The following is a 25,787-nucleotide window of genomic DNA, read 5'->3' as shown; positions in this document are numbered from 1 at the left end:
GTCTTTTTTCATTTGATTTTTCCTACTGGGAAGTTAGAATTTCCGAGGTGAAAGCGAACGCACCATTAGCTGATAACAACGGTGGCAATGGAAGCTAACATATCAAGCTAACGTTATCTTAAACAGTTTATTTAGCTGCTGGAGCAGATTAAAACGATGATGCCTCACACTTAGATTGTTGTCGCTGGTTTCATCTTCACCCAATCACCCGTCGCATTTAGTAAAGTGAAGCCAAACTCTAGAGCGCGTTCATGTTCTTCTAGTCGGAAATTCGGAGTTCCGAGGAGAAAGCGAACGCACCATTAGCGGAACGGAAGCTAACATATCAAGCTAACGTTATCTTAAACATTTTATTTACCTACCGGAGCAGATTAAGATGAGGATGTCTCACTTAGATCGTTGTCGCTGGTTTCATCATCACCCAGTTACCCATCACATTTATGGTGCATGGTGGCGCAGTGGTTAGCACTGTTGCCTCGCAACACGAAGGTCGCAGGTTCGAAACTCGGCTGCGGCCTTTCTGCGTGGAGTTGCGTGTTCTCCCCATGCATGCGTGGGTTTTGTCCGGGTACTCCGGTTTCCCCCAGAGATCACAACATGCCCTATAGGTTAAAAAAATAAAAATAAATAAAATTGTAAGTCGCTTTGGGTAAAAGCGTCTGCTAAGCACATAAACATAAACATTTAGTGAAGTGGACCCAAGCGTTAGCGTGCGTTCTTTCTACCATGCTGCTCTGTTTACAACTCGTTCGCAGTGACCGACATAACGCTCTTGCGCATGTACAGCTGTCTTGGCAAGTTCTCGTTATGAAGGACGGGTACCGAAACAAGGCACCGTTTGAAACGACGTGAATCGGTGCTCAGTCGGTACTGTGGAATTCGGTCGGTACCTTAAAAAGTACCGAATTCGGTACCCATCCCTGTTCAGCTAAGATAAAGAAATTCAGGAGACGGGTTAATTCCCTTCTTGGCAAGAAGGTCGAAGAGCAGTGTGTTTGGAGACTAGTGCAGGGGGAACAGCGTGGACACTTCCACGAGATGACCTCTGACCTTACAGTGGACGAATAACCAAATCGTTGTCCTTTGGTATGCACCATCGTTGAGGACGGACCTCTGTAATGAACAAATCTACACGAATTAAATGCTCTTTTCATAATTGCTCTGACAAGAATGTCTGAAGATTTTTCAGAATCAGCTTAATTGTAAAGTACGTGAGTGAGACTCACGCTACCAGGAATCTGCTTTGGTGGTTGTTACTGGTTTTTAATTGTATGCACTGGTGTTTAAGTCATTGTAAGAACTACTTTTGGTTTTTGGAGATTGTAGCAAGTTTTCTATGCTGGCGCTACAACCTTTTGTTCTGTGCTACAAAACCTACGACCTTCGTGGCACCAGTGCTATAAGCTAAAACTGTTAACGTACTGCCCTGTACACGGAGCAGGAGATCCCAGTGTTGGAATGTTTTCAGGAGAAACACGGATTAGAAAAGTATTCACAGTATGAATTCAGTAAAAATAGCCTCATTGCTCATTATTCTAATAATTCTGAAATTTGCATTGTGATGACTGGGCTGATTTTAAATGTGCTATTCTCATTTCCCCACTTGGGAATGCCAAGTCAAGATTGTTATGCATCACGACAGACCGGTAACGGCAAAATGGTAACAACAGTGTGCTTGCCAATGCAAATTCAGCATAAAACACAAACAAAGCTAATGTCATGAAGTTGAAAGCATTCACTCAGTCTTACCTCTACCGGTTTAAGGTAGTAATAATCCATGTTATAGTAAAAATATCCACTTTTTTACATGCAGGAGTGATATAAAGTCTCCGATGCCACATTCCCATAATTTTCTGGTTCTTTCTAATAAAACAACTCCACGGGGTGTACTCAGCTGCTCTACAACAAACAAGGGACAGTGAACTGTGGAGAATTTCCGGTTCTGCTTTGGATGAGACTCTGTCCTGCCGGTCTTCTGCACGTGTCTTCACGGGCGCTCCGTCCCGCGGCGCTCCTCTGTGCCAGCTGGGGGGGTGGGGGTGGGGGGGTGCACACGTCCCGCTGCTGTTTCTCACCAGAATCAGCTGATGGAGGGCTCTAGTTTTGTTGTGCCGTTCATGTCAGCGGACACGGCAGGGTCGGGGAGGGGGGGCGGGGCATGACGCTTAGCCTGGCAGGTGGGCAAGCTTATAAAGCGCTGGGGGAAACCCTGCTATGGAATGGGGGGCGGGTTCAGGGGCCACAAAGAGGGGGGCCACTGCTTTTAAGATTCCAGTTTTTGTGAATGAATTTTGGTTTTTCAGAGAAACGTGTCGAACTCCAAGTTAAGCTAGGCATCCTTTATAAACACGGTTCTGTCAGCTTACTGTAGTTCCTTCTAAACTCAGAGAGCCTCAGTCAGGTGTGCTCCACAGTGTTGCTGTTGCCATGGCAACAGCTCAGTCAGCCTGTCTTTCACGGCCTCCACAGTGACTACCGGTGCTGCCCCACCATCACTGATCTCATGTTTGTTGAGGGCCTGGGCTGGCTCATCTTCCCTCTGGTAGTCCCGTTCCCCATTTCGGTTCTGTTCTGGGCAGGCGGGAGCTGGACCCTGCCTTTTTAACTGGACCATGGGCCTCTCCCATTATATCCATAAATGTGACTAAAACGAAGGTGTTTCTGCTACGTTCAGTCATCTTCTGCCAGCGAAGCGCTTCCCAAGAGCCAGCTCACAAGACTTGAAACCGTTAACAGTGGCGGCTGACTGGTTGAGGGCTTCAGAACTAAAGATCGGTGTGTCCGCTGTGTTTTAAGTTCCACAACTAGTATTTGTCTGGGAAACTTTTTAAAATCATCAGTTGGAGTAGCTCACAGCTAAATGTCAGTCTGCGACAGCGGATGTCCCCAGACCTGCAGAATCAGAATCGGTGTTTTTGTTTGACTCTAAAATCCCCCAACGCTCAGGGTCTTCAGATTCCCGGGTCTTTTTTGGGAGACCGTTCGCCTCTACGTGAGCCAAACCAGCTGTTACATTTTTAGCTCCGGCTCCGGGCTGTAGCGGGGGACTGGAGGCTCGTGGTTGGTCAGGAGCCTCTGTACCGTCACTGTCTACCTAAATCTGGGTGCACAGTCGGGCTGTGCAGTCAGCCAGTCTTGCATTTGGCCAGGCAGCTGCTCCATCAGTCAGTTGGCTGAGAAGCTCAACAATCACTTCAGACCAGGCCTGGATTCTGGTGGTGGAGGTGCCCGATTCACCTGTTATCAATGCCAAGATGACCTATGACTCGTAAGTTGGTTTTTTTTTGGATTAATGCTCAATGTACCATGGTAACTGGCTCAGGAGATTTTTAACCATTAACTTAACCGTTGGATTAAACTTTAATTCAAAGCTTATTTCACCTTATTTGACCAACAAATCAATATATATTTTCTACGTTTATTGTGTCATAACCAATATGTCATAGATTAATACCTATAATATATACCTATAATATATAAATGCACATAAACCCTTCCAAAGGAGGTCAGCATTACTGATGATGCAACAGCTATTGTTTATTTAGTCACGGTTTATATTTAATAGCGATGCACTGAAAATTCGGCCACCAAAGATTTTCTGCCAAAAATGACCCAAAAGTGTATTTTCAGTTTTCAGCCGGAACTAGCGGTCCACCGATGTTGGTTTTTCTATTGCCGATACCGATATGAGGCGGTCGTGGTCAGCCAAAGGCCGATAAGTACTGCCGATATCTCGATGTTTGGCGCTTTATCAGATTGTTAATTATCACTAATAACTGTGGATGCACAAGATTTCTGAACCTAATCTGTTTTTAACACTGAATTTAACCAACTGTTGAATCTTCATTTAGTCACTGCTCAGTGTTAAAATCACACACTTAACAAGATTAATAAAAAAAACAATAAACCGACCAAGTATTAAACATACAAAACAGGCTTCAGAGCATTTATTAAGCAGAGGGTTTATAGGGGTGTACACATTTACATGTAAGTATAAATAAATGCACCTTTACAATAGAAAGACACGTGCTACAGAAAATAACTGATGTTATCATGTATAAAAATACATAATAGCAACATCTTAAGTTCATCCAGTCTTTAACGGACTATTTCATAACATCTTCATGTGAAACACCTTCAGTATTACCTAACCTCAGTGCTCTTGATTCAGCAGCAGCTTGTGTGTTAGCCTGGAGATGGGGAACCTTCAGGTTGTGTTTTTACCTTCTTCAGCTCCCAGCTCACCAGCCTCCTGCCGATATCACACCTCCTGTCCGTGGTTTGGCTCCATGACTTGCTGCCATGCTGGATGTGACTCTAGTTGAGCCGTCAGACAGAAGCTAAACAGGAGAAACAGCTGTTGGTGTTTGTGTAGAGCATCCATCTTCAGATGAGTCTAGCAGAAAGAGCAGAGGAGAACTCGGCACATTACAGTCTATATGAGAAATATTAGAGACACACTCATCTATTAATAACCCTCACTATTCACTAGTGCTACTGACTGCTGATGTTAGACTTTACATACTGGTCTGGCTGGGGGCCTGGGGGCTCGGGGTGTGGGGGTGGCCGGCCCCATGTGGGGATCTGGGCGGGGCCTTGGGTGTCGGGTCCTGACATGTATGCTGCCAGGAAGAAGGTGGGAACATGCGGCAGTGCCTGGCTCGGGCTCAGGTAGACCTTGGCTCCTCTGCTGTCCCATCACGGGGGAGGGGGATGTCCAGGAGGGGGAGGACCCAACCTTACCTGGATGTCCTATGTCTTATATATTCTGGAAGTTGTGCAAATGCAGGGATGGGGCTAGATATTCTGCTGGGGTGGGGCTGGTTTGGTGCCATCAGACTCTGTGAGGCTCTGCAATGCTGCTGCTTTGGGCCCTGGCAAGATGGGCTGGGGTCTCCATGCCCTGGGTGGCATTTTGGCAACAGAGGTGCCTATCGGGGCCAGTAGGGGAGCTGGCTCCCTGGAGGGTTTAGGCCAACCAGCCATTCCTCCCCATCCCCGCATATTTTTCTCCTCCTGCTCCCTCACATCATCACACAAACATGCACATAGGACCTTGGGGGGTGGACAAATCAGGGGGTGCGGGTATGGACCCTATTTCCACATTCCTGTGGCAACCTGCCCCCCAATTTTATTTGCACATTAAACACTTCCACCAATGACATTCCACGCAAACACACACTTAGGGCCTTGGGAGTGAGCACATTCAACAGCATTTGGCAGGGGGATCTTTCAGCCTCATCTCAAGTGCCGGTGCCCACTTCCAATTTTAAACTGCACTTAGACACAGAGGGCTCTGGGGGGAAGAGGGGTGGGATGGTGGCATCAGCTGGCATAGGCCAGACGATGCCCGCACTGCCCGCTCACCACAACCATGGAATACACCTCATCAACACGCACCAACACTATTGGAGCAGGCAGAGGGAGACTAGGGGTCTTAGCACACCTCTGTTGTCGCTTGGCTTCCCAGGGCTGGAGGCTAGGAGGGAGATCCGGCCGTCCGGCTGGGGTCTGGGTGGTGGGTCACTGCTCGGCGCTGGGCGGGGGAGCCTGCTCATCAGCACCCCAGCAGAGAGGGGCAAACTCTGGGAACCGGTAATGGTTGTACCCCATGTGCAGCAGTACCGGGACCAGAGTGAATAGGGTGTGTATGGGGAGCATGAGTGGGTGACTGGTGTGCATTTTTGTATGTCTTTGGTTGTATGTGTATGTGTGAGCATGAGGGAGGGAGTGTGTGACTGTTTGTGTATGACTGTATATGTCAGGCGGGGCCTTTGACTCGTCCCCTCTCCTGGGATTGCTTTTGCTGCTATACATCTTCGCCTCCTCTCCCCCGTCACACTTGGTGTGTGGAGTGTGGTGCCTTGGTCTGCCTGAGTGTTTGCATCTCCCGGGTCAGGGGGTTTAAGATTTTTAGCGTCTGCCTGATTAATCCCGGTGACTGCCTGGTGGGATCTGAGTTCCTGGGCTCTGTTGGGTCCCCGGCGGGGGGTGGTCGCCCCTGGGTCCCGAGTTGCTGGGTTCCGGGCTCGGCCAGCTTGGGGGTGGGAGGCTGCGGGCGGGCCTCTGGGCTTGCCGCTGATATCTCCCGGGACTCTGCCGGCTGCTGGTTGTGGCCCCCCGAGGCGATCCTCTGTGCCTCTCGAGGGGGGCAGGGGCTTTTCAGGTTACAGTCTCCTTGGGGTTCCTGTGTTCTGGGGCAGCTCCTGGATCTCTGGGACTTGGAGCTCCCCCCGTCTCCTACACATCTTTGGGGGGCGGATCTGTGGTCCCTCACTCTCTAATGGACGCTCCTATAGAGAAACCTTACATAAACAAGCGCGTGTACACACACAGGTGCTCACATGGTGCTCTCATAAGTATGGGCTTGGGCACGTTCAACACATGTCGGCTGTGGTTGGCACTTAATGCACTGTGATTGTTCAGTAGAACAATGTTTTTATATTTCCTCATCAGGTTAATGCAGTGATAGCTTGCTCCTGATGTATTGCTGTGTGTCCCTTTTCCGCAGGTCTAGAAGCAGACTCTTGTTCATCATTGATTGTTTATTTTTGTGGAACCCCCTCACCATCCTTTTGTCTCTTCCTTTCTCTTTCACCTCTTTCTCTGTGTCTGGTCGGAATTACAAAGCATTCAAAAACAACAACAATAAAGTTTTAAGTATCAGGCGTGACATTAAAAGCAGACGCTTTGATGCTCCACCTGAGAGTAAATCTGTTACCCCCAAATTCCACTACCTCCGCTCCGCTCCGGCACGAACTCCGGAGCAAAATCGGTCCCGTTGTAGTCAATCAGAGCAATTCCACTACTGCGGCCGTGCTCCGGCAGTGCGGCGCAGTGCGTCGCCCTCTGTTCCACCGTCCGGCAAAAATAGAATCGATCCTATTTTCGCCGGACGCCGGAGCACCTCCGCAGTCAATGGACAGAAATCACAACCGCCCAACAGGAAAAGGAGCAAGCACAACTTCCGTTTTTCACAATAAATTGATAAACAAAAAGCGTTTTTTGTTTCATATGCACAGGTTTAACAACTTTTAACAACTATCAATGGCAGCTGAACTTTAAATGCACAAAAATAAGCCATAAATACAGTTTCTACTATCAAAGTAGTCACACTTTGTTGATCCAAACACTGCTGATCTCTCAACACAAATGATGGGCAGATTAAACAGCTCATTTCGATGCTTCTCCCACACAACGGGTGTTTGGATCTAACTTCCGCGTTTATTGCTCGGACTGTATCGCAAGATCTTGAAAATCCCGCGCATGCTTGTTTGCCCACCTCAGGTCTCCGCACCGGAGCGGAGCCGTTGTAGAGCGCGCACCAGTAAAAATTGAGTTCGGAAGCGAGCGGCTGCGGAAGGCGGGGGTGGAGCGGAGGTAGTGGAATTTGGGGGTAAGGCTTGTCACCAGCATTCAGACATTAATTCTGTTTGCTTCACAGCCAGACAGGACACGGGAAAAAAGATTTTACGCACTGATTAAAACTAGTCTTTAGTCAGAACACGTCTGCTGTTTCAGACCACAGATGACACGCTAAACAGCAAAACAAGAGCTGCATTTATACACAGATCTTTTCCTGTGTTTCTGTTCACCGTGTCATCCACGTAAGAACTGGAGAAGCGTGTGACGTTCTTCAGCTACCGCCACCTGGAGGAAAAGTTCTGATCACAAAACATGACCGGGGGTGGGGGTGCAGACGCCGCAGGACTCTCCTCTCTAACACAGAGAGTGAAATTCACTTCCACACAAGAAAATAATGTGATTTATAAAACTGGAGCTAACACGTGAAGCTAAAAGCAGCTGAGAGTTTAAGACTGTCTCTAAAGCTGACAACAAGCTAGCCTAGCATTAGCATCATGCTGCCAGTTACCGGCGGTTCTTACGGCTCGTTTTTTTCTTTCACTCTTCTAAGTTTTATTTCATGTTTTGCTTTTAATTCACACTAAATACGCAGCTGTAAGGTTTGCAACACCAAAGAGAAGCCCTAGCTTTTACTCAGAGGTTAATACTGCCAGTGTTTTGGATCGGGGCTTTGAACGATTATAGAAACAAAAGGAGCCGATTATTTGCTCCTCCCTCTTGCGCTGCCCCTAGTTCCATATCAAGCGCTCCTCCCACAGTGTTGCCAATTTAGCGATTTTGTCTCTATTTCCAACAGCTTCTCAGACCCCCTTCTTGACTTTTTAAATCCTAAAAGTACCTAGCGAACACCCCAGAAGCATCTCTGGTAACCCTTAGCTACTTTCTAGATAGCTGTCGTTGACATTTCCTGCAGGTTATAAAAACACTCCGCCTGCGCTCCGGACCGTCCTTAAGGGCACTAGGAAAGGGAATGATGTAGTGATGTGTTGGTTGCAAAGGAAACGGCTCTCAGAGCCGGCGCCCTCTTGGATTAACCGGAGGGAGTGACGCACACCGGGTTGGGGGTTGCAGCTGTGGCTGGGACAATTATTACATTAACTGATGAGACCTGTAAATAAATAGTTTATCAATAAGGTAGAAATAGATAGAAGTAAGCTCCTCACGCTGGTAAATAACTAATCTCTCTGAGGACACGTTGCCTGTTTTTAGAGATTTGATCAATCTATTTTATCACTAAACACATTTCCTGCAGCTAGAGAGAGAAAAGGAGACAATGAGGCAGACATACGACCAAATCGTGATTTGTGGCAAGTGCACAGGGCAAATGCCCCGAACATCTGGTCAGAGTTTATTTATACAAAAAGATAAGAAAGGAATGGGAGTGGGATCATGTGTGAGAGAGTGTGTGTGTGTGTGTGTGTGTGTGTGGGAGGACAAGAATGTGTGTGTGTGTGTGAATGCTTTCAGGACATTCAGTTAATAGATCTGTTAATAGGACTAAAGTAATGAAAAATACTCTCCTACAGCACCTTGACAGGACCAAACAAATGTTACGCAACATTTTGTGAACATCACTAAACATATATGCTTATGTTTTTATTTATGTTATAAATGCCGCTGTGTAATTCTTGCTGTCAGAATTTGCAAGCTGTTGGTATTTGGGTCTGTACTGGTTAGGCTTACATGAGTTAAACCTCAGCCCTTTGGGTCATAAACTATGAGCAAGTATTTTGGCCTTTTTATTCTAGGAATCAGGAATTATTTTAGTGATTTTCTTGCTTCTTTCTTTTTCCTATTTATTTTTGTCCTGATTGTGCCCTGAGCAGTTTTATGCCTGAATAAAAACAAATAAAATCAGTATTCATTGAAAAAGTCTTAAATAACAGAGATCTCAATTTCAGTTACAATAATCGTGATTATCATTTTTGCCCTAATCGGAGGTGCCTGACTTTAAATCGGCTCTACTAAAAAGGCTGATCGGCCGATGCCGATCGTGAAAAAAGGCAAAATATCGGCCCAATTAATCGGTCGACCTGGAACACAAAAAATAACTGAAACCACGCAGACGAAACAGGTGAACCCCATTTTTGTTTCATCCCTCCCGTGTTATCTTGCTCTTTGCTTTATAAAAATCGTGCATTTGTACAGATTTTAAAAGTAAAGTGTTTCCCCTTTTAGTAACGCTGTTTCATTACAATCGCTGGAATATTCACATCAGTTATGTGCAGCGTTGGAAACGTTACTTTAAAAAAGGGAGAAAGGGAACTGACATGACAATCCAGGGTGAGAGCTGGGTCAAAGGTCACGCCAAGACTCCTGACGGAAGGTTTGGTGTGAGAAGCAAGCTGACCAAGAGAGTCTCTGACTTTGGGAACCAGCTTGTCTGGGGCACAGATGAGGATCTCAGTCTTACCTTCATTCAGCTGAAGAAAGCTCCCACCATCCAGGTTCTGATAGAGTCTAAGCAGGTGTGTAACAGCTGCAGCTTAGACATCTCATGGGGCTTAAAGGAGATGTACAGTTGGATGTCATCTGCATAAAGATGGTAGGAGATTCCTTTGAAGGAGCTCAGGATGTGCTGAAGAGGAAGCAGATAGAGGAGGAAGAGCAGAGGCCCATCAAACAATATGAAAGAAAACGCGTGGTCAGTGTGTCACGGTGCCGTGTCGATGGTGGTGGACCCACGACATCATACCATCAAAACATAAAGATGTGTCACTCTAATGAACTAGAAGTAAGAATTGGTTTCAGGTGTGTTTATTAGAGATCCCGCCTTGATCAATCAGTCTAAAATTAAGGTGGGACCCCTGAACGTCTTTTCTCATAAAAGCACCACTAGATAACAGAACGTTGGTCATATTGTCCATTACAGTCAAATGGCTTGGAATGGGATTAGGAGCAAAGGAACGTGATCGGAACATCGCTACTTTTGAGGGTATTACAGTACTGAGGAAAGGTTTTAGGCAGGTGTGAAAAAATGCTGTAAACCACAGATGTCAGAGTCAAGGCCCGCGGGCCAGATGCGGCCCGCGTAGCATTTTTATGTGGCCCGCGAGATAAATATCAAAAATATATTAAAACTGGCCCGCTGGCCGATTTTACAGCAAAGACTTCAACTCCCATGATGCTTTGCGGCGTTAGCGCGGAGCCGACGCGCCCCCTCCTTTGAGTTTTTTCCAGCCCCTGCTGCCGGTGTCTGCAGCTCCGCTGTCTCGGACAAACTACACTCCTCTCACTCAGCGCCGAGTTCACTCAGCCATTTTCTGACGTTGAAGCCCAGAAACGGAGATTCTAGCCGCTCAGTAACGTGTTCACGACTGAAAGAGAAAGTTTTCCAACTAACGTCCAGACAGAGCTGATATAACTCCAGCGAGCAGCGACACGCTCAAACCAGCACGACTCTGTGGTTGTGTTTCCTCCCCGACACACAACAACGTGGTCAAGCTGCTCAGACATGTTCATCAGCACAAACCTATGTGAGCACCTGTTGTCATCTAATGTTGTCATTATTATGATGAAGATGAACAAAACAACAGGAGTCTCCTCCTCAGCTCAGACCAACCCCATGATGCAGGTATCTGGCTGGAACAGGTGAGCATCACAGTAAACCAGTGGAGCAAACTGAGCTTTAAATATGTTGGTTTGATGCTCTTTTTCTGCTCCAAAACAGGAAAGTTAACAGGTGAGATGTTGCATTTTCATTTAAGATAAAATGATATTTTTATGTTGTTGTTGGCCCGTGAGAAAAGATTTAACCTACAGTAAACAGGAAGTGGAAAGGCTGCAGATAGATGAATAGAATAGAAAATCCCTTTATTGTTCCTCAGTGGGGAAAGCTAGACGTCACAGCAGCGATGACACGTATTACAGGAGAAGAAAGGAGAATAAAAATAAGAAAAATGAATAAACAAGAAAACATAAATCCTGAATAGATTTTAAAAATGCTGAATATACCACAAGTAATGAATACCACTGATGCCTTTTATTTAAAACTGACTTGCTCGTGTGTCATTTGGTTATTCCACATTCAGTGTTAACGCAGAAATAAGTTTGTTTCCAAATTTAAAGGTTCAAAATTGCATTTATGTTGATAAAGAAAATGTGCAAATTTGCTGTCACTTTTTCAAAAATGATTAAGTTTGGCCCTCGACTCCGTCCCAGAGTTTCATTTCGGCCCCGTGTGAGTTTGAGTTTGACACCCCTGCAGTAAACCGAATGCTTCCTGAAACATCAGCGTTCCCAGGTCCTTTAACAGTTCTAGTGTCGCCAGAAGAACTGATGTTGTTGTAGAAAAGAAGGGCGGTCACACCAAATATTCGTTTGATTCAGGTGTCTCGTTTGTTCGTTTAATGTTGATTGATGAACATTTAGTATTTTTGAAGGCTTACGTTTTTCACAGCATTTTTTAACACCTGCCTAAAACCAGGGTATCCGCGGGCGCTTAAAAAGTCTTAAATTTGCTTTTACAAATTTAAGGTCTTGAAAATCCTTAAAAATGACAAATAATCCTTAAATCCAGTTTCCAAAGGTCTTAAATGACCAAAGACCCAATAAACAAGATTATTTTATTTCTATAAAAATTTTTGTGAATTTCTAGTTAGCGTTCAGCATTTTTTGTGTACGATGTTGGCGTAAGCGGAACCGTACACATTCAGCTGGTTGTGAAAGGGGGCTGTTTTTAGATGAGCACATTAGCTGGTTAAGCTAGTGGGAGCTTGCGCCATGGGGAAGTGCAAGTTTAATGGTGACTGGATGGCTAATCCCACGTTCACGACGTGGTTAGCACCGGTTCCAGGCAATAGCTGGAAATTATAGCTTAAATTTAATTTTATAAATTGCTTAAATTTGGTCAAAGTGGCCTTTAAAAAGGTCTTAAAATGTCTTAAATTTGGCTCCCTTAAACCTGCAGAAACCCTGTAAAACATTTTCACAGCAACCCATCTCATGTGTAACATGACCAGTACAGATGCCTTCATCAGGCCCTGTCATATGTAGGTACTTTCTCTCACATGTGCCCGTGAGAACGTTGGATAGCGGTCCTGCAGGACCAGGCCTGGGCGCCCTTAGGGTGTGCACAGAGCCGTCTCATTACTGCACGCTGTCTGGGGCCTTTTTAGGCTTTAGAAGAGATTTGAGCGTTATTTATGGCAATAGGCAACCCACCGACAGGCCATCTGTAGCTCCTGCTTCCACCAAGTATTGCTCCTGAAAAATAACTAGACGGGAGGAATAACAGAAGACAGACTCAAACACAATTAATGTGTTCATTTATTCACTCGGTAGGGGATTCAGCACATACACTATTATGCTCATGATGACACGCATCTTGTAATAATTAATGTAAGTGTGTGGAGGTTTCCATGGAAACGGTTTAAAGCCTAATTTAGACTTCTCTGTCTGCGTCGGGACGGATGCATGCGACGCCATTATTCGCCCTTTTGAGGGCTCTCTAGCACGCTCGCAAGTACGGACACAGTCAAGCTCTCTTTTCCAAACATCCGTCCAAAGAGACGGAGAACGCAAGCTTGTGATTGGTCAGGACGCCGCTGTCATCGACGGCATCGCCATTCCACCCTCAAAAATATAAAGAGAGCCGAGGATATCTAGCGGCAGACACGGAGAAGCTTGAAGACAACTCTAAAAAAATGAACGTTTTATTCACCGGAGAAGTGAAAGAATACGCAGCAAGCGTCTTATTCATGGAAGCAAATAACGGGAAACGTGGGTTCAGAGGTGGCGAGCACACAAATGGGCCATTCCCATCTGTACCGGGTCGGCCCGGGCCGGGTAGCCCCAGTCGGCCCCAGCCTGGCCCGGTTGATTCCACACATCCTTGTCTTAAGCCCATGTGGGCTGATTCTACCCACCAATCAGAGGCCTGCTCTAATGGAAGGTGTGAATTTGCTGTCAGCAGTGGGTGTGTTGGCGCTGGTCGGCCTGAAGCAGACCCCCTCGAGAAGAGGGCTGAGAATGAGCCTTGGTTGGCCCGGAAAAATACCAGGCCACCCAGATATGTAAACAACCTACGCTACCCGGCCCGGGCCGACCCGGTACAGATGGGAATGGCCCAGAAGAGGTGGAGGAGAGTGAGGGACAAATTTGTCCGTGTTAAAACCCATAATATAAACACGATAGTAGATGCACCATCTTGGACCTAGGGCTGCTCGATTAAGGCAAAAACAATAATCACGATTATTGTGAATGAAAGTGAGATCACGATTATTTAGGACGATTTTTCAATTTATGTTGATTTTTATTTGTTTTTATTCAGTCATAAAATTGCTCAGGGCACAATCAGGACAAAAAGAAATAAGAAACAAGATGATCACTAAAAGAACTCCTGATTCCCAGTATAAAAAGACCAGTATACTTACAGCTCATAGTCTATGACCCAAGGGCTACAGACCTTGGTTTAACTCATTTAAGTCTAACCAGTACAGACCCAAATACCAATATCTTGCAAATACTGACAGCAAGAATTATACAGTGGCATTCATAACAAATACATGCAAATAAACTGATGTTCACTAAATGTTGCATAACATTTATTGAGTCGTGTCAAGGTGCTGTAGGAGAGTGCACTAGCACCGTGTCCTCAGAGAGATTAGTTATTAGTTATCAGCGTGAGGAACTTATTTCTACCTTATTTATAAACTATTTATTTACAAGTCGTCCATCAGTTAATGTAATAATTGTCCCAACCACAGCTGCACCCCCCAACCCGGTCTCACAGCAATCGGGGGCAAGCTGCACGTGTTTAGCACGCCGCACATTTAGCCTTTTTTAGCGGCTCAGGAGTCCGCAGGTGCGGTGTGTGTGTCACTCACTCTGGTTACTCCAACATGGAGCCGGCTCTGAGAGCTGTCTTTAGCGACGGACACATCACTACATCATTCCCTTTCCTAATGTCCTGAAGAACGGTCCAGAGCGCAGGCGGAGTGTTTAGCTAACCTGCAGGAAATGTCGACGACAGTTATCCAGAAAGTAGCTAAGGGTTACCAGAGATGTTTCTGAGGTGTTCGCTAGGTACTTTTAAGATTTAAAAAGTCAAGAAGGGGGTCTGAGAAGCTGCTAGAAATAGCGTCAAAGTCGCTAAGTTGGCAACACTGTGGGAGGAGCGCTTCATTTGCAACTCAGGGCAGCGCAAGTGGGAGGAGCAAATAATCTGCTTGTTTTGTTTTTTATAATCGTTCAAAAATCCGATCGTAATCGTGATTAAAATTCGATTACTTGAGCAGCCCTACTTGGACCAGATACATGACAGGATATGCCGGAACAGCGCTACGCCCTCTGTTGTCCTGACGGGGAATTGCTTTGCAACACTCCCCAGGAGACGAAGTCCGAGAGAAAAACGTCTCTGTCCGTGCGTGTCTCTCCCTCGTGGAGCTTCAGGAGATGGCTGGGACAGATCAGCACCATCACACAGACACCATCCTCAGGTCCGGTGGGGTCTGCAGTGTGTATCTGACACAGTCCCTCCTCTCAGGACATGAGACCGTCAGAAACATCGAACACTGCCATGCTTTTCATCCCGGTTTATTCTAGAGAGCGATAGAGGAGGACAGAATGGAGCTGGGCGAGTGGAGGCAGTCCGTCATGTGGGGAAGCACACAGATTAAAGCTGCGAGAGGAGGAAGGGGAGGAGGCAGAAGTGGATGTGAGGGTTCTGTCGCAGCAGGCGGAGGTATCAGAGGAACCAGCGTGCTCCCGCTGAGGTTCTGCAGCATCTCTGTGTTTTTGGGCTGAGCGGTCCAGCTGTGGCCATTGTCACGTAGAGCCTGTTGCCTGGAGACCTCCGCTGTTGCTACGGCAAGGAGAAGCTAACAACACAGCTCTCTGATGACATCTCAACACGTCCACCGGCTGTCCAACCTGCTGGCACATGGAAAATAACGGGATTCTCCTGGATCAACGTGTCGACAGGAGGCTGGGAGTGTGTGGGGGGTTTTACCAACGCCCTCACCCAGACAACGAAGAAAGGCAATCTCTAGAGAAGGAGAGGGGGCAGAAGATGTTTTTGACAACTGATGGGATAATAACAAGCAGAGCCATGCAGGTCCAGTCCTCCGGTCCACAGTCTAAAGCCTCCAACATCATTCTCAGCCAAAGATGTGTTCTGGCTTCCAAAATGGAAATTCACCGGTACGTACCTACCGTCACCATGCGGTTCAGTTCAACACCCGGTCCTGCCTTCATCCTTTCAGGGACCTTTAAGCCTCCTGGGTTTTTGCTTCTGATGAGGTTCTGTATTCTGGTGAAATCTCAGTGTTCCTGACAGGATTTCTGTTCGCAGATTTACATTCTGTCACCCCCCCCCCCCCCCCCCCATGAAACGAGAGAGCATGTTGGTTCTGTTAGATCAAAGGGATGCTTCTTTTCTTTACCTGTCTCAGCTTCTGCTAATCTTCAAATACCAGAAGGTCCACCACGGGGCAGGAGACTCTGACAGATGGTCGCAGTTGTTTGTGAAGTTTCGGTGATCCCAGTCCACTCGGCTCCCTCCAGCTGCGACAGTAGTGTAAACAGGCAGGTGTTCGATTCTTCACGCTGTTTACTGGAACGTCAGAAAAGTGGCTCCTGCTATAGAAGAGCAGCACATGTAGCAGGAACCTGGGGAACCAGCAGGTCTACACAACGTCCCCCTCGATAAAAACTAAGAGTAAAGGATTTATTGATTAGATACTTGCTCACTTAAAGCTGTAATGGCAAATCTGCAAACAAGCTAGGTTTTGAACACGGTCACTGACCACTCACCCGTCCCCACGAGTATTTTCCCTAGGACACTTTTGGCGAAACTGGACATTGTCAGAGGAAACAATATTGCGTTAATTACCAGTCGCTGTCTTTTTTTTTTCATTCATTCATTCATTTATTTCCATCATAACAAATACATATAAAACACATGAAAAGGAAAATAATTATCTAATAAAGAACATAATAATAATTATCACAGGTACAAATTCCTCTTATAAATTAAACAGTTTCTTTAGATATTATTTATGAGCGAAAAGGTATAGGCTGAAGTTAAACTTATTAAAGCCTACCCATTAATTCATTACAAAAAAAAATCAACATTGTCATAAATATCAAAAGTAAATAAACATATAAACATATAAACAGTTGACTAAACATCTTTAGTTGTCCGTCCGTGACTTCAAATGGTGATTTTCTTTTTGGGACTCTGGTAGTTTGTCCTAAAGGTGAAGTTAGTGATGCACCGATATGAAATTTTGGGGGCGATACCAATATCTGATATTAATCTCACTGTTAAGGCCGATAACCAATATTTGCCGATACCGATATGCTGACATTAATGTTTCTAAAATGAGCAGATTTTGTATAGAATGAAAATTATTCAAGCTGAATTTACGTTATTAAGTACACACACCACACACATTTACATTCACTGTCACATGACTATACAAATACACATCACCCCTCTCACCCTCTGAAACAGGCAAACAAATGGAGACGAGATGGAAAAAGTATCGGTGTTAGTATTGACCCGGTTTTATTTATCGAACCGATACGTAAAAAAATGACTAACATCGGCCGATACCGATAATGATGCCGATATATTGTCCACGCCTAATACTGGGCATTCAACAAGCCGGGAAGGACACAGCTCCATGATTTGCTGCCTTCAAACAGGCTAATTTCACTTCGGCTTTCCCTTCGGACATCAACAAAGCAAATCGCTGTTCTCCATTAATTCCCAGTTTGCCTCCAACAGTCCCAGTTCACAGTGAAGTCACAAAACTGCAGAGCCAGCCCACAGAGTAGAATTAAACAATTAAACATAGAGAAAGTGCCAACAGACTACAAAACCATAAGTAGTAGTGTTTCTAATCACGGAAACATGCACAGGGAGCCTAAGTCACGCCCATCTATTTCCAGACCACGGGTCCCTGGAAGAACGAAAAAATGAAGGCAAGTCAACGGGGCTAAAAACGCTATTTTCTAATTCCGCTTCTTACGTGCCATGGATTTCACACACGATGTCCGTGAATTTTAAAGAAGCTTTTTGATCGTTATTTTTCGCACGGGGGAAGCGCTAGCTTAGGTTTTGTTTGAAAACAAGTCCAGGACTACAAATGCGCGTCGCGAAAGTGACGTCATCGAACCAGACATGGAGAAAAATGTGGAAAATGGCTGTAAGTTCATCAAACTTCAAATCCTTCCTTCCGGGGGAAAGAGCCACCATAAATCTGGTCACGTGGTAAGTAGCAGCTACGCTAGGGGGGAGGAGACTCTGTGGTGACGTGCCGATGTCTGATTTGTAGTCATGCTGATTACGGACTTTTACAAGCTAATAAATCTCTAAGCACATGACAAGCGCGGTCGAAACACCCATCGTTAATTTAAATTTAAATTGCAGTACAACATATGTGTGACCCAGGGCGTGAAGCAAAGCGGATTAGAAAAGCGCTCTTTTAGCCCCGTTGACTTGCCGACCGGAAAGGGAGGAGACTTATGCCGGGAACACACCAGATGCAACGTGCGGCGAAGTGAAATTTGTGCGCCGTCCACTCCTCCTCTGTTCACATCAGGCAAGAATTTTCAACGAGCGCTTCTGCTCACACCTACTGTTTTACAGACCCCACCCTCATGCCCTTGCCGTGCGTTTGTGTGTGTGTGTGTGTGTGTGTGTGTGTGTGTGCGTTTGTGTGTGTGTGTGTGTGTAACCAGTTAGCCCCGGTTGTTGACATCAGAAACTGCGCTGATCCTGCTGCTGTTTTGTAGACCAGTTTCGTTCTAAATGGTTAAGTAAAGAACTCGTGTCTGTGGTACAATCCAGCTTTTACAAACTGCGTTTAAATTTATGAAAACACTTTGTTTCTCCGCAGGAGTGTGTGTGTGTTTGTGTTTGTTCATTTTCATCTCTCTATTTATCAGTCACGGTGTTTTATTTTGAAAATTTTGTTTTATTTAGTAAAATTTACCAGCCTGCCTCATCTGATTTGGTTCGACTTCCTGCCGGTATTGACGCGACTAACTCACGGCTAACAACAATGGTGACCTACACGTTAAACTATTTTTTACAAATTTTATAAAAATGAAGACATTAAGAAGGTTTTTTACACTACTTTAATATAACTAACGTTTATCTTTGAAGAACCAGAGTTTTGTAACCTGGGTTCCTTTTAAAACCACAACAAGAAGCTCTAAAAGCACACTACAGCTAAAAAACTACGGTCTGCATTTGCGTCTATTTTTGAGCCGCCTAGTCCCGCCCCTCATGTGCCTCTCTGTCTGTCACTAACGAGACTAGTTCTCTGTGTATAATTAAACAGAGGATGAGTCTGGCAGGCCAGGCTACCAATTAGAAGAAGAAGAAGAAAATATCATTTCTGTAGCGCCTCTCAAGATAAAAATCACGAGGCGCTTCACAAAAACAAAAAATGTAAAAATATAAAAAAGAATTTAGAAAATGTTTAAAAATATATTTAAAATGAGCAAAAAATAGACAACTGTTATTAAAAAAATGTTAAGAAAGAGAGAGAGTGAATAGGAAAGAGGGAAATCAGTGGAAATTTGGCAAATGAAAGGCCAATAGATGCCAGAACCCAAAGCAGGGAAGACGTTGTCTTGTTGTTGGATACAACTGGACCTACAGGAGATCTGGGTAGTTTTCAGTTTGAAAGCCACCCCTACAAGAGATTGAGAGTTATCCAAACAGAAGTCAACAGGCCATCTTTTAACACAGGAATAAGAGTTGTTGTACCTTTTGTTGCTGAAGTGTCGGCCACCACTGCGGTGTTCCTCAGAGCTCACCGCTGTTGGCAGCATCACTTCCTTCTCCGTTTATCTGTGGGCAGCAGAGGGCGACTGACTGGTGCCCTTCAGAAGAAACGTGGAATGCCGTTGCCATGGCAACTCTGTCTCCTGTCCCAGCCTGGGCGGGACTTCTGGCTGTGAAGGCCGAAGGAGTCACTGCACTGAGGTGACATGTGCTGCTTATCGTGGCTGCAGGAACTGAAGTGGGGATAGTCCCAACCCCACCACCCCACCTAGTGGACACTTATGTTGGGTTGTCTGAAGTCTGTTGCATATCTGTCCTGAGGTGTTTCTGTGCAGAGCAAAGCTGCCCTCCCTATGGAGGGTAACTCTGAAGTGCCTTTTTTCCCTCCACCTGAACCAATCCTCATGTTACCCTCTTATCTCTATTAAGGTAGCGCGACTCAGGGTTGCGAATGACCACAGTCACCAATTCTTGTCATGGGTTAGGGTTTTAAAACCTGTTAGCTTGTTACTGACAGCAGCTACGTTTAAGTTTCACTTCCTGTTGGGACTGAACGCTGCTGCAGCATGGAGGTGTAGTTCTCAGTCATCCTGGACATGATCATCCTGAGAGTTTCAGCTGAAAACAGCTGGACGTTACTGGATGTGTTGGAGACGTTTAGCCTCTCATCCCAGAGGCTGCTTCCAGACTTTGGTTGTGGTCAGAAACAAACACACTGGTTGTGCTGCAAGTCTTTTTCTTTTTGTCTCCAAAACATGTTTGTGTCTAAATGAAGGTGATGTTGTTGTTCATAGAGTTAAAATTCATGTTGAAGTTAAGATTATTTCATCCAGTAGGACCTGTGGTTAGCTGGCTCATGTAAAACATGTCATGTCTGGAAAGAATCGGAATCGGGAATCGATAGGAACCGGAATCGAAACGAGGAATCGGAATCGTTCAGTATTAAACGATGCCCCACCTTACGTTCCCTAAAGAAAGACACACTAGAGGGACTATTTCCACTTCCACATCTGACCTGGACCAGGCTGGGTTGCCTCGGTCTGGGTTCAGCACCGGTGGGATTTGTTCACACACACTTTTCAGGAAATCTCCCGAGCACGTGAGCAGGGCAAAAGACGTGCGGACACGTCCGTGGCGTCTCCCTTAAGTTAAACAAAGTGGCTGTGACCAGTGGTGCTGCTGGAGACTTCTGACTCTGCTGTCTGTCCTCGCTTTGCACAGCTTAATCCTCAGCCGTTCTGTGTGTGTGTGTGTGTGTGTGTGTGTGTGTGTGTGTTTGTGTGATCCTCACAACTCAGTAAGAGGCTGCTTCAGTCAGAGGCAATGCTTCCTTCACAGCATCCAGAATGATAACGAACCGTGCACGCGGAAGCCCGCGCTGACTGATGCTGTCCGCCAATCGGAGACCCCCCCCTAATGGTAGGCGTGAGTTTTAGCCAGCCAATCAGTCGGCACTGGGTATGTCAGGCCAGTTCAACCCGAAGCAGCTTGCCTTGGGAACAGGGCTGAATAGATGACTGGCCAGCCCTGATGTGAAAGTGGCTTATGCTTCTCAGCTGGCCAGGGAATGCCACGGTGTTCCCTGGAAGAGCTGGCCCAAGTGGCTGGGGAGAGGGACATCTGGGCCACGTTGACACGGCTGCTGCCCCCGTGACCCGGCCTTGGATAAGCGGACATAGAAGGATGGGTAGATGGACATGTTGTGTTAAGTGTGTGTTTCTGCTCTGGGTGTTTGTTGCAGTGAACAGAGCATCTGCCAGGCCCGAGCTGCTGTGATGGTCTACGATGACACCAACAAGAAGTGGGTTCCAGCTGGTGGCTCCACAGGCTTCAGCCGGGTTCACATTTACCACCACACGGGCAACAATGCCTTCCGCGTGGTGGGACGCAAGATCCAGGACCACCAGGTGTGTGAACTCCCAGACGTTCCTGTTGTTGTGAACATCCCTGATGATGTAAATGATGTTCCTCGTCTTTCCTCTGTGGGCGGCTGCAGGTGGTGATCAACTGTGCCATTCCCAAAGGGCTGAAGTACAATCAGGCCACACCGACCTTCCACCAGTGGCGTGACGCCCGACAGGTCTACGGCCTGAACTTTGGCAGCAAAGAGGATGCCAACGTATTTGCCAGTGCCATGATGCACGCGCTGGAGGTGCTCAACTCGCAGGACACAGGTGAAGATGGGGGTTGGGTGAATCCAGATGGAGAGCGGTCCGAGTACCCCCCGCTTCTTTCACCTGTAGTTCAGCTCATTTAGTTCTTGGTTTTGTTTACATCCACACCTGCTCTTAGCGACGGTTTCCCCTTTCACCCTACTGCCTTGACAGCTGGTGTTTGGCACCTACAGTTCTCTGTTAACATGGCAGTCATGCTGCAACGTGACCCCCCCGCTAGAACCTGACCCGGGTTCCCAGGTGTAGAGCCCGATGCTGGATGTGGTCTGATGAGCAGGTTTTTTTCACCTTTGCCAGGATCCACTGATTTCCCTCTTTCTCCCTTTCCGTCCATTTTTAATCCACGTTTGTATTTCTTCTGATTTAAAACATATTTTTAATCATTTATTGAAATCTTTTTTTATTAACTTTTTTTTGTGAAGCGCTTGGTGGTTTTTATCTTGAGAGGCGCCGCATGAAATATCGTTTTCTTTCATTCTTTTCTTTCTTTATGTCCTCCAGCAGCATAAAGCCGGGCGTACACTGTGTGACTTTTTCACTCTTTTGAGCCGATGTACCACTCGTGCGAGAATCCACGACATCGGGGCGAGTTTTGCGCCGAGCGGTCGTGTAGTGTACGGGGGTTACGAGAGGCGATTAACACCACGTGACCAGCTGCTGATCAGCAATCGTGAGCTCGCACGGACTTCTGGCGTGTTTGATATTTCGCTCGTCCCTCGTGAGGGTATCGCACTGTTGAAGCGGCGCTGCGAGCAGCTGCGACCCAAAAAGTACCAGAACCGCTCACGGCGCATGCGCAATCCTGCATCAGCACCGCTCACCCGCTACTTCCCTAATAACACATGTTGTTCGTTTTTATTTCTACACGTTTTTTTACTCACAAGAATTGTCAAGAAAGCGTGTTTGTCGTGTTCGTGTCAAACTAAACTGATCACTAAACACAGATTTACTTTCTTTATTTCGTTTTCCTCATCCAACCCCCATAAATCCCTGTGTGTCCTCCTGCAGCACTCCCGAAGGACAACAGGCAAAACAAGACAAAAAAGTCTGACGTGTTGAGTAAAAACGGCTATTTTTAGCATATTTTTAGGTCCGACGTGTTGCTACCAGACGTACAGCGTGAGCAGTCAGGTCGCATCCGAGAACTGGGTCGTACAGTGTGAGCACACGACTCGTGAGATCTGCCCTGCGAGGAAGTCGTGCAGTTTGAGCTGAAGCTGAACGCTGCGAGTGAAAAAGTCGCACGGTGTACGCCCGGCTTAAGTCTATGGCAGCAAAACTACCAGGGTTGGGCGATTTGTACCGTTTTTCCCGTCGCCAATCATCTGTCCGATAAATGATGATGGATGATTAATTTGTGCACGTGACATCATGATGCACGGATTGATTTGCGAAACCGGAAGTCCAAGCACGGATTAGTTTTTGGAAGCACAGCGCATTTGTTCGCCGGAACCGAAATTTAGATTTTTCCTTTAGTTAAAGGTTTTGTTTGTTGTTGCAGACGTCTCTGCTCTCGTGAGGAGACGCTGCATTAGTCTGCTAGCGAGTGACGTCAAAACAGCTCAAATTAAACACAGCGTTAAAGAAAACCCAGCAAACCTTTGGATGTTTAATGACCATTGAAACGTCAAACCAAGACGTTCCATCATGGTTGAAAAATTGTCCTAAAATGAAAGTTTAACTGACGTCTTTTCTGGCCGTGCAATAAACGTCTTTTAGCGCGTTTCATTTGGACGTTTAATAAATAAATTTTGAGCGAAAATACCGTAAAAAGAATGTCATTACTGTAAAACGAATAACTTTTCCATGTGCCATCTAGGTCAGAATGTCACGTGTACCAGTCTGGAATTGAACCCAGGTCCACAGCGTAAGCTGATGCCCTACAGATTGAGCTATTTCTCTGATACATAGTTTTAACTGAAATTATTTATATTACCAACTTTGGTGCTAAACCCAGCAAACATTTGAACTCTGACAGCTGAAACGACACATGTAGATTGGTTGGGGGAACTCCCACGCACCCTCCAGGATCCCCCTAAGGGTATAGAGCTGGTCCAGTGTTCCGTGGCCAGGATGAAAACCACATCGCTCCTCCTGAATCCGAGGTTTGACAATCCGACGGGTCCTCCTCTCCAGAACCCCTGAACAGACCTTACCAGGAAGGCTCATTACATAGCTGTAATTAATGAAAAAATAAAAACAACAACACTTTTTCTTCCTGGGGAATTTATTACAAATCAGTCTTGGTTATGTTATGAAATATCTGAAATATTAACATTTTTGCATCAATAGACTTTGTGTAGCGAGAGATTTAAAAGTTACCATTCTCATGAGACCTTAGTGGACAAAAACGTCCCATTGACTTCCATTCAAACCACAGTTTTGGATCCTAAAACATCTGCAACAAATAATCATGCTTTCTGTGACATTAGGGTTTTATTTTGGAGAAAAGTAGTCTTTATGATTGTTACTCTTCACCACCAAATACGATCCTTTCTCTGTTAGCGTCACAAGCGAAAAGTACACAGTTCCATTAATCTCCTGTTGTGTGTATTGAAGTCAAAAGGTCAGCTTGAAAATAATCAGCTCGCTTATCCATCCAGATCAAGTAGGTTTTATTAGACAAAGAAACTTCTCAAAGTATCAGACGTCTTATAAATGTTATGTGGCTGATACAGGACTCTAATCAACCAACGGCTGCAATCTCACTCGATGCCGAGAAAGCATTTGATTGGTTGGAATGGAGTTGCATGTTTCATACGCTAATAACCTTTGGATTTGGTCAAACATGTCTTAGATGGATTGAGATTCCCTATAAAGACCCACAGGCTGCAGAGAGAACAAATGGTCTGATCTCTTCATATTTCACACTCGCCAGGGCTTTTTTGTTTGGCCCTAGGGCCTCTTGCAGCAGCCATTCGGATGGATAAGCGTATCCAGGGAGTTAAAATAAACGAGTCCACACATTAACGTTTGATGTACACAGATGATATTCTGTGGCTTCAGACCCAGTCAAATCTGTCCCAGCACTACTAAAAGTTATTAATTCATTCTCTAAAATATCCAGATACAAAGTCAACTGGTCCAAGTCAGAGGCCCTCTCATAGACTTCATACTGTCCGAAAACCTTATTTCGGGCAGGTCTATTTCAAAGGCCCACTGACGGTATTCTCCCTCCTCAGCAAATAGACAAAATTACTGAAAAAAATCTGGACCCGATTCTCAAAAAAATATCTTTGGATACCGACAGATGGGCTTCAATGTTTTTGTCAATATGGGTCAACGTCCTGAAGATGAACTGTATTCCAAAGCTGAATGACTTGCTTCAGTGTCTTCCTATTGCAATACCACAGAGATATTTGAAAAGATTTGACCAATTATGTGGGAAGTTTTTATGGAATGGCAAATGAGCAAGGCTAAAGTTGGAAAAAATGCAGGCACCAGTCAATACGGGGGGCTTGGGCCTCCCCAGATTGGCTCTTTATCATTATGCATTCTGTTTAAGACGCATTGCTAAACGGATGCCACCACCTGAAAGGGCTCCTCCTTGGTTTGAGGTCGAACAGAGATGGCTCTCTCCAGTTGCCCCTATAAATGTTCTGACTAGTAAGATACCCCCTCATCTGAAATCTCTCCCCATAATATCTAATTAGTGTAATGTGTGGAAGAAGGTCTCTTAAAGTGTATAATGTCAATGTTTATCTTAATTCTGAATCCTGTATTTGGAATAACCCAAGGCTATGTATCAAACATCCCTTATTATGGAAAGACTGGGTAAGAAAAGGAATCACTACGATAGCAAACCTATATGAGAAAGAGAATATAAAATCATTTGAGAGGCTGACCGAGGAATATGGCCTACCCAGGAATGGATTCTGAAGGTACCTGCAGTTGCGACGCATGTTAATTAGTGTTATGGGGAGAAATGTGGAACCTCAACAGTCAAACCTTGTTTCTTGGGTTGGGAAAATAATGAGCTCGGGGCACGAGCCGTGTTACTTCAACAAACAGTTTTCCCATCGTATGCAACAATGTTAGCTTGGTCAAATGATCTTAACATTGCTATTCCACAAAAAGAGTGGGATCATATCTGTGAAAATGTCAAGAGACATTAAAATTAGATTGATTCAATTTAAAATACTCAATCGCTTTTATTGGACCCCAAGCCGGCTTTTTAAATTGAACATGAGGGACATTGCAGAATGCTGGAAGTGCTGTAACACAGAAGGTGCTCTTATTCCCCTATTCTGGGAATGTCCCATGATTCAGAACTACCGGTTAAAAATCCACAATCGTATTGTAAACATTACCGGGAGTAATGTGGAATCTGTCCGAGATGAAATGTTGTGAATGATCCACATGTAGATGTAGCGGTGGACTTCATTCAGACCAGTGCAACGATTGGAAAGCAAATCATAATGAGAAATTGGAGGACCCAGGTGAACCGCGTATGCGGGAATGGAGAATGGAATTGGCGAAAGTGGCGTCATACGAAAGAATTGTTT

General features: G+C 45.6%; 1 protein-coding gene across 6 annotated transcripts in view; it reads left to right on the top strand.

The window, feature by feature from the left end:
• The window catches only part of enah (ENAH actin regulator), an 80,591-nt gene that overhangs the window by 1,608 nt on the left and 53,196 nt on the right, over positions 1 to 25,787 (top strand). For 4 of the 6 annotated variants that reach the window (XM_015975508.3, XM_054734065.2, XM_015975504.3 and 1 more), the window contains exons 1-3: positions 15,248 to 15,507; positions 20,850 to 21,015; positions 21,105 to 21,282. In XM_015975508.3, the coding sequence (XP_015830994.1) occupies positions 15,248 to 15,507; positions 20,850 to 21,015; positions 21,105 to 21,282 (604 nt within the window). Of the gene's footprint in view, positions 1 to 2,486; positions 3,269 to 15,247; positions 15,508 to 20,849; positions 21,016 to 21,104; positions 21,283 to 25,787 lie in introns of those variants that run through there. The other 2 variants (XM_015975506.3, XM_015975507.3) reach the window with 2 other exon arrangements.

The sequence above is a fragment of the Nothobranchius furzeri genome, chromosome 2 (assembly GCF_043380555.1).
Source record: "Nothobranchius furzeri strain GRZ-AD chromosome 2, NfurGRZ-RIMD1, whole genome shotgun sequence".
Taxonomy (NCBI): Eukaryota; Metazoa; Chordata; class Actinopteri; order Cyprinodontiformes; family Nothobranchiidae; genus Nothobranchius; species Nothobranchius furzeri.
This window is presented reverse-complemented; position numbering and strand designations above follow the sequence as displayed.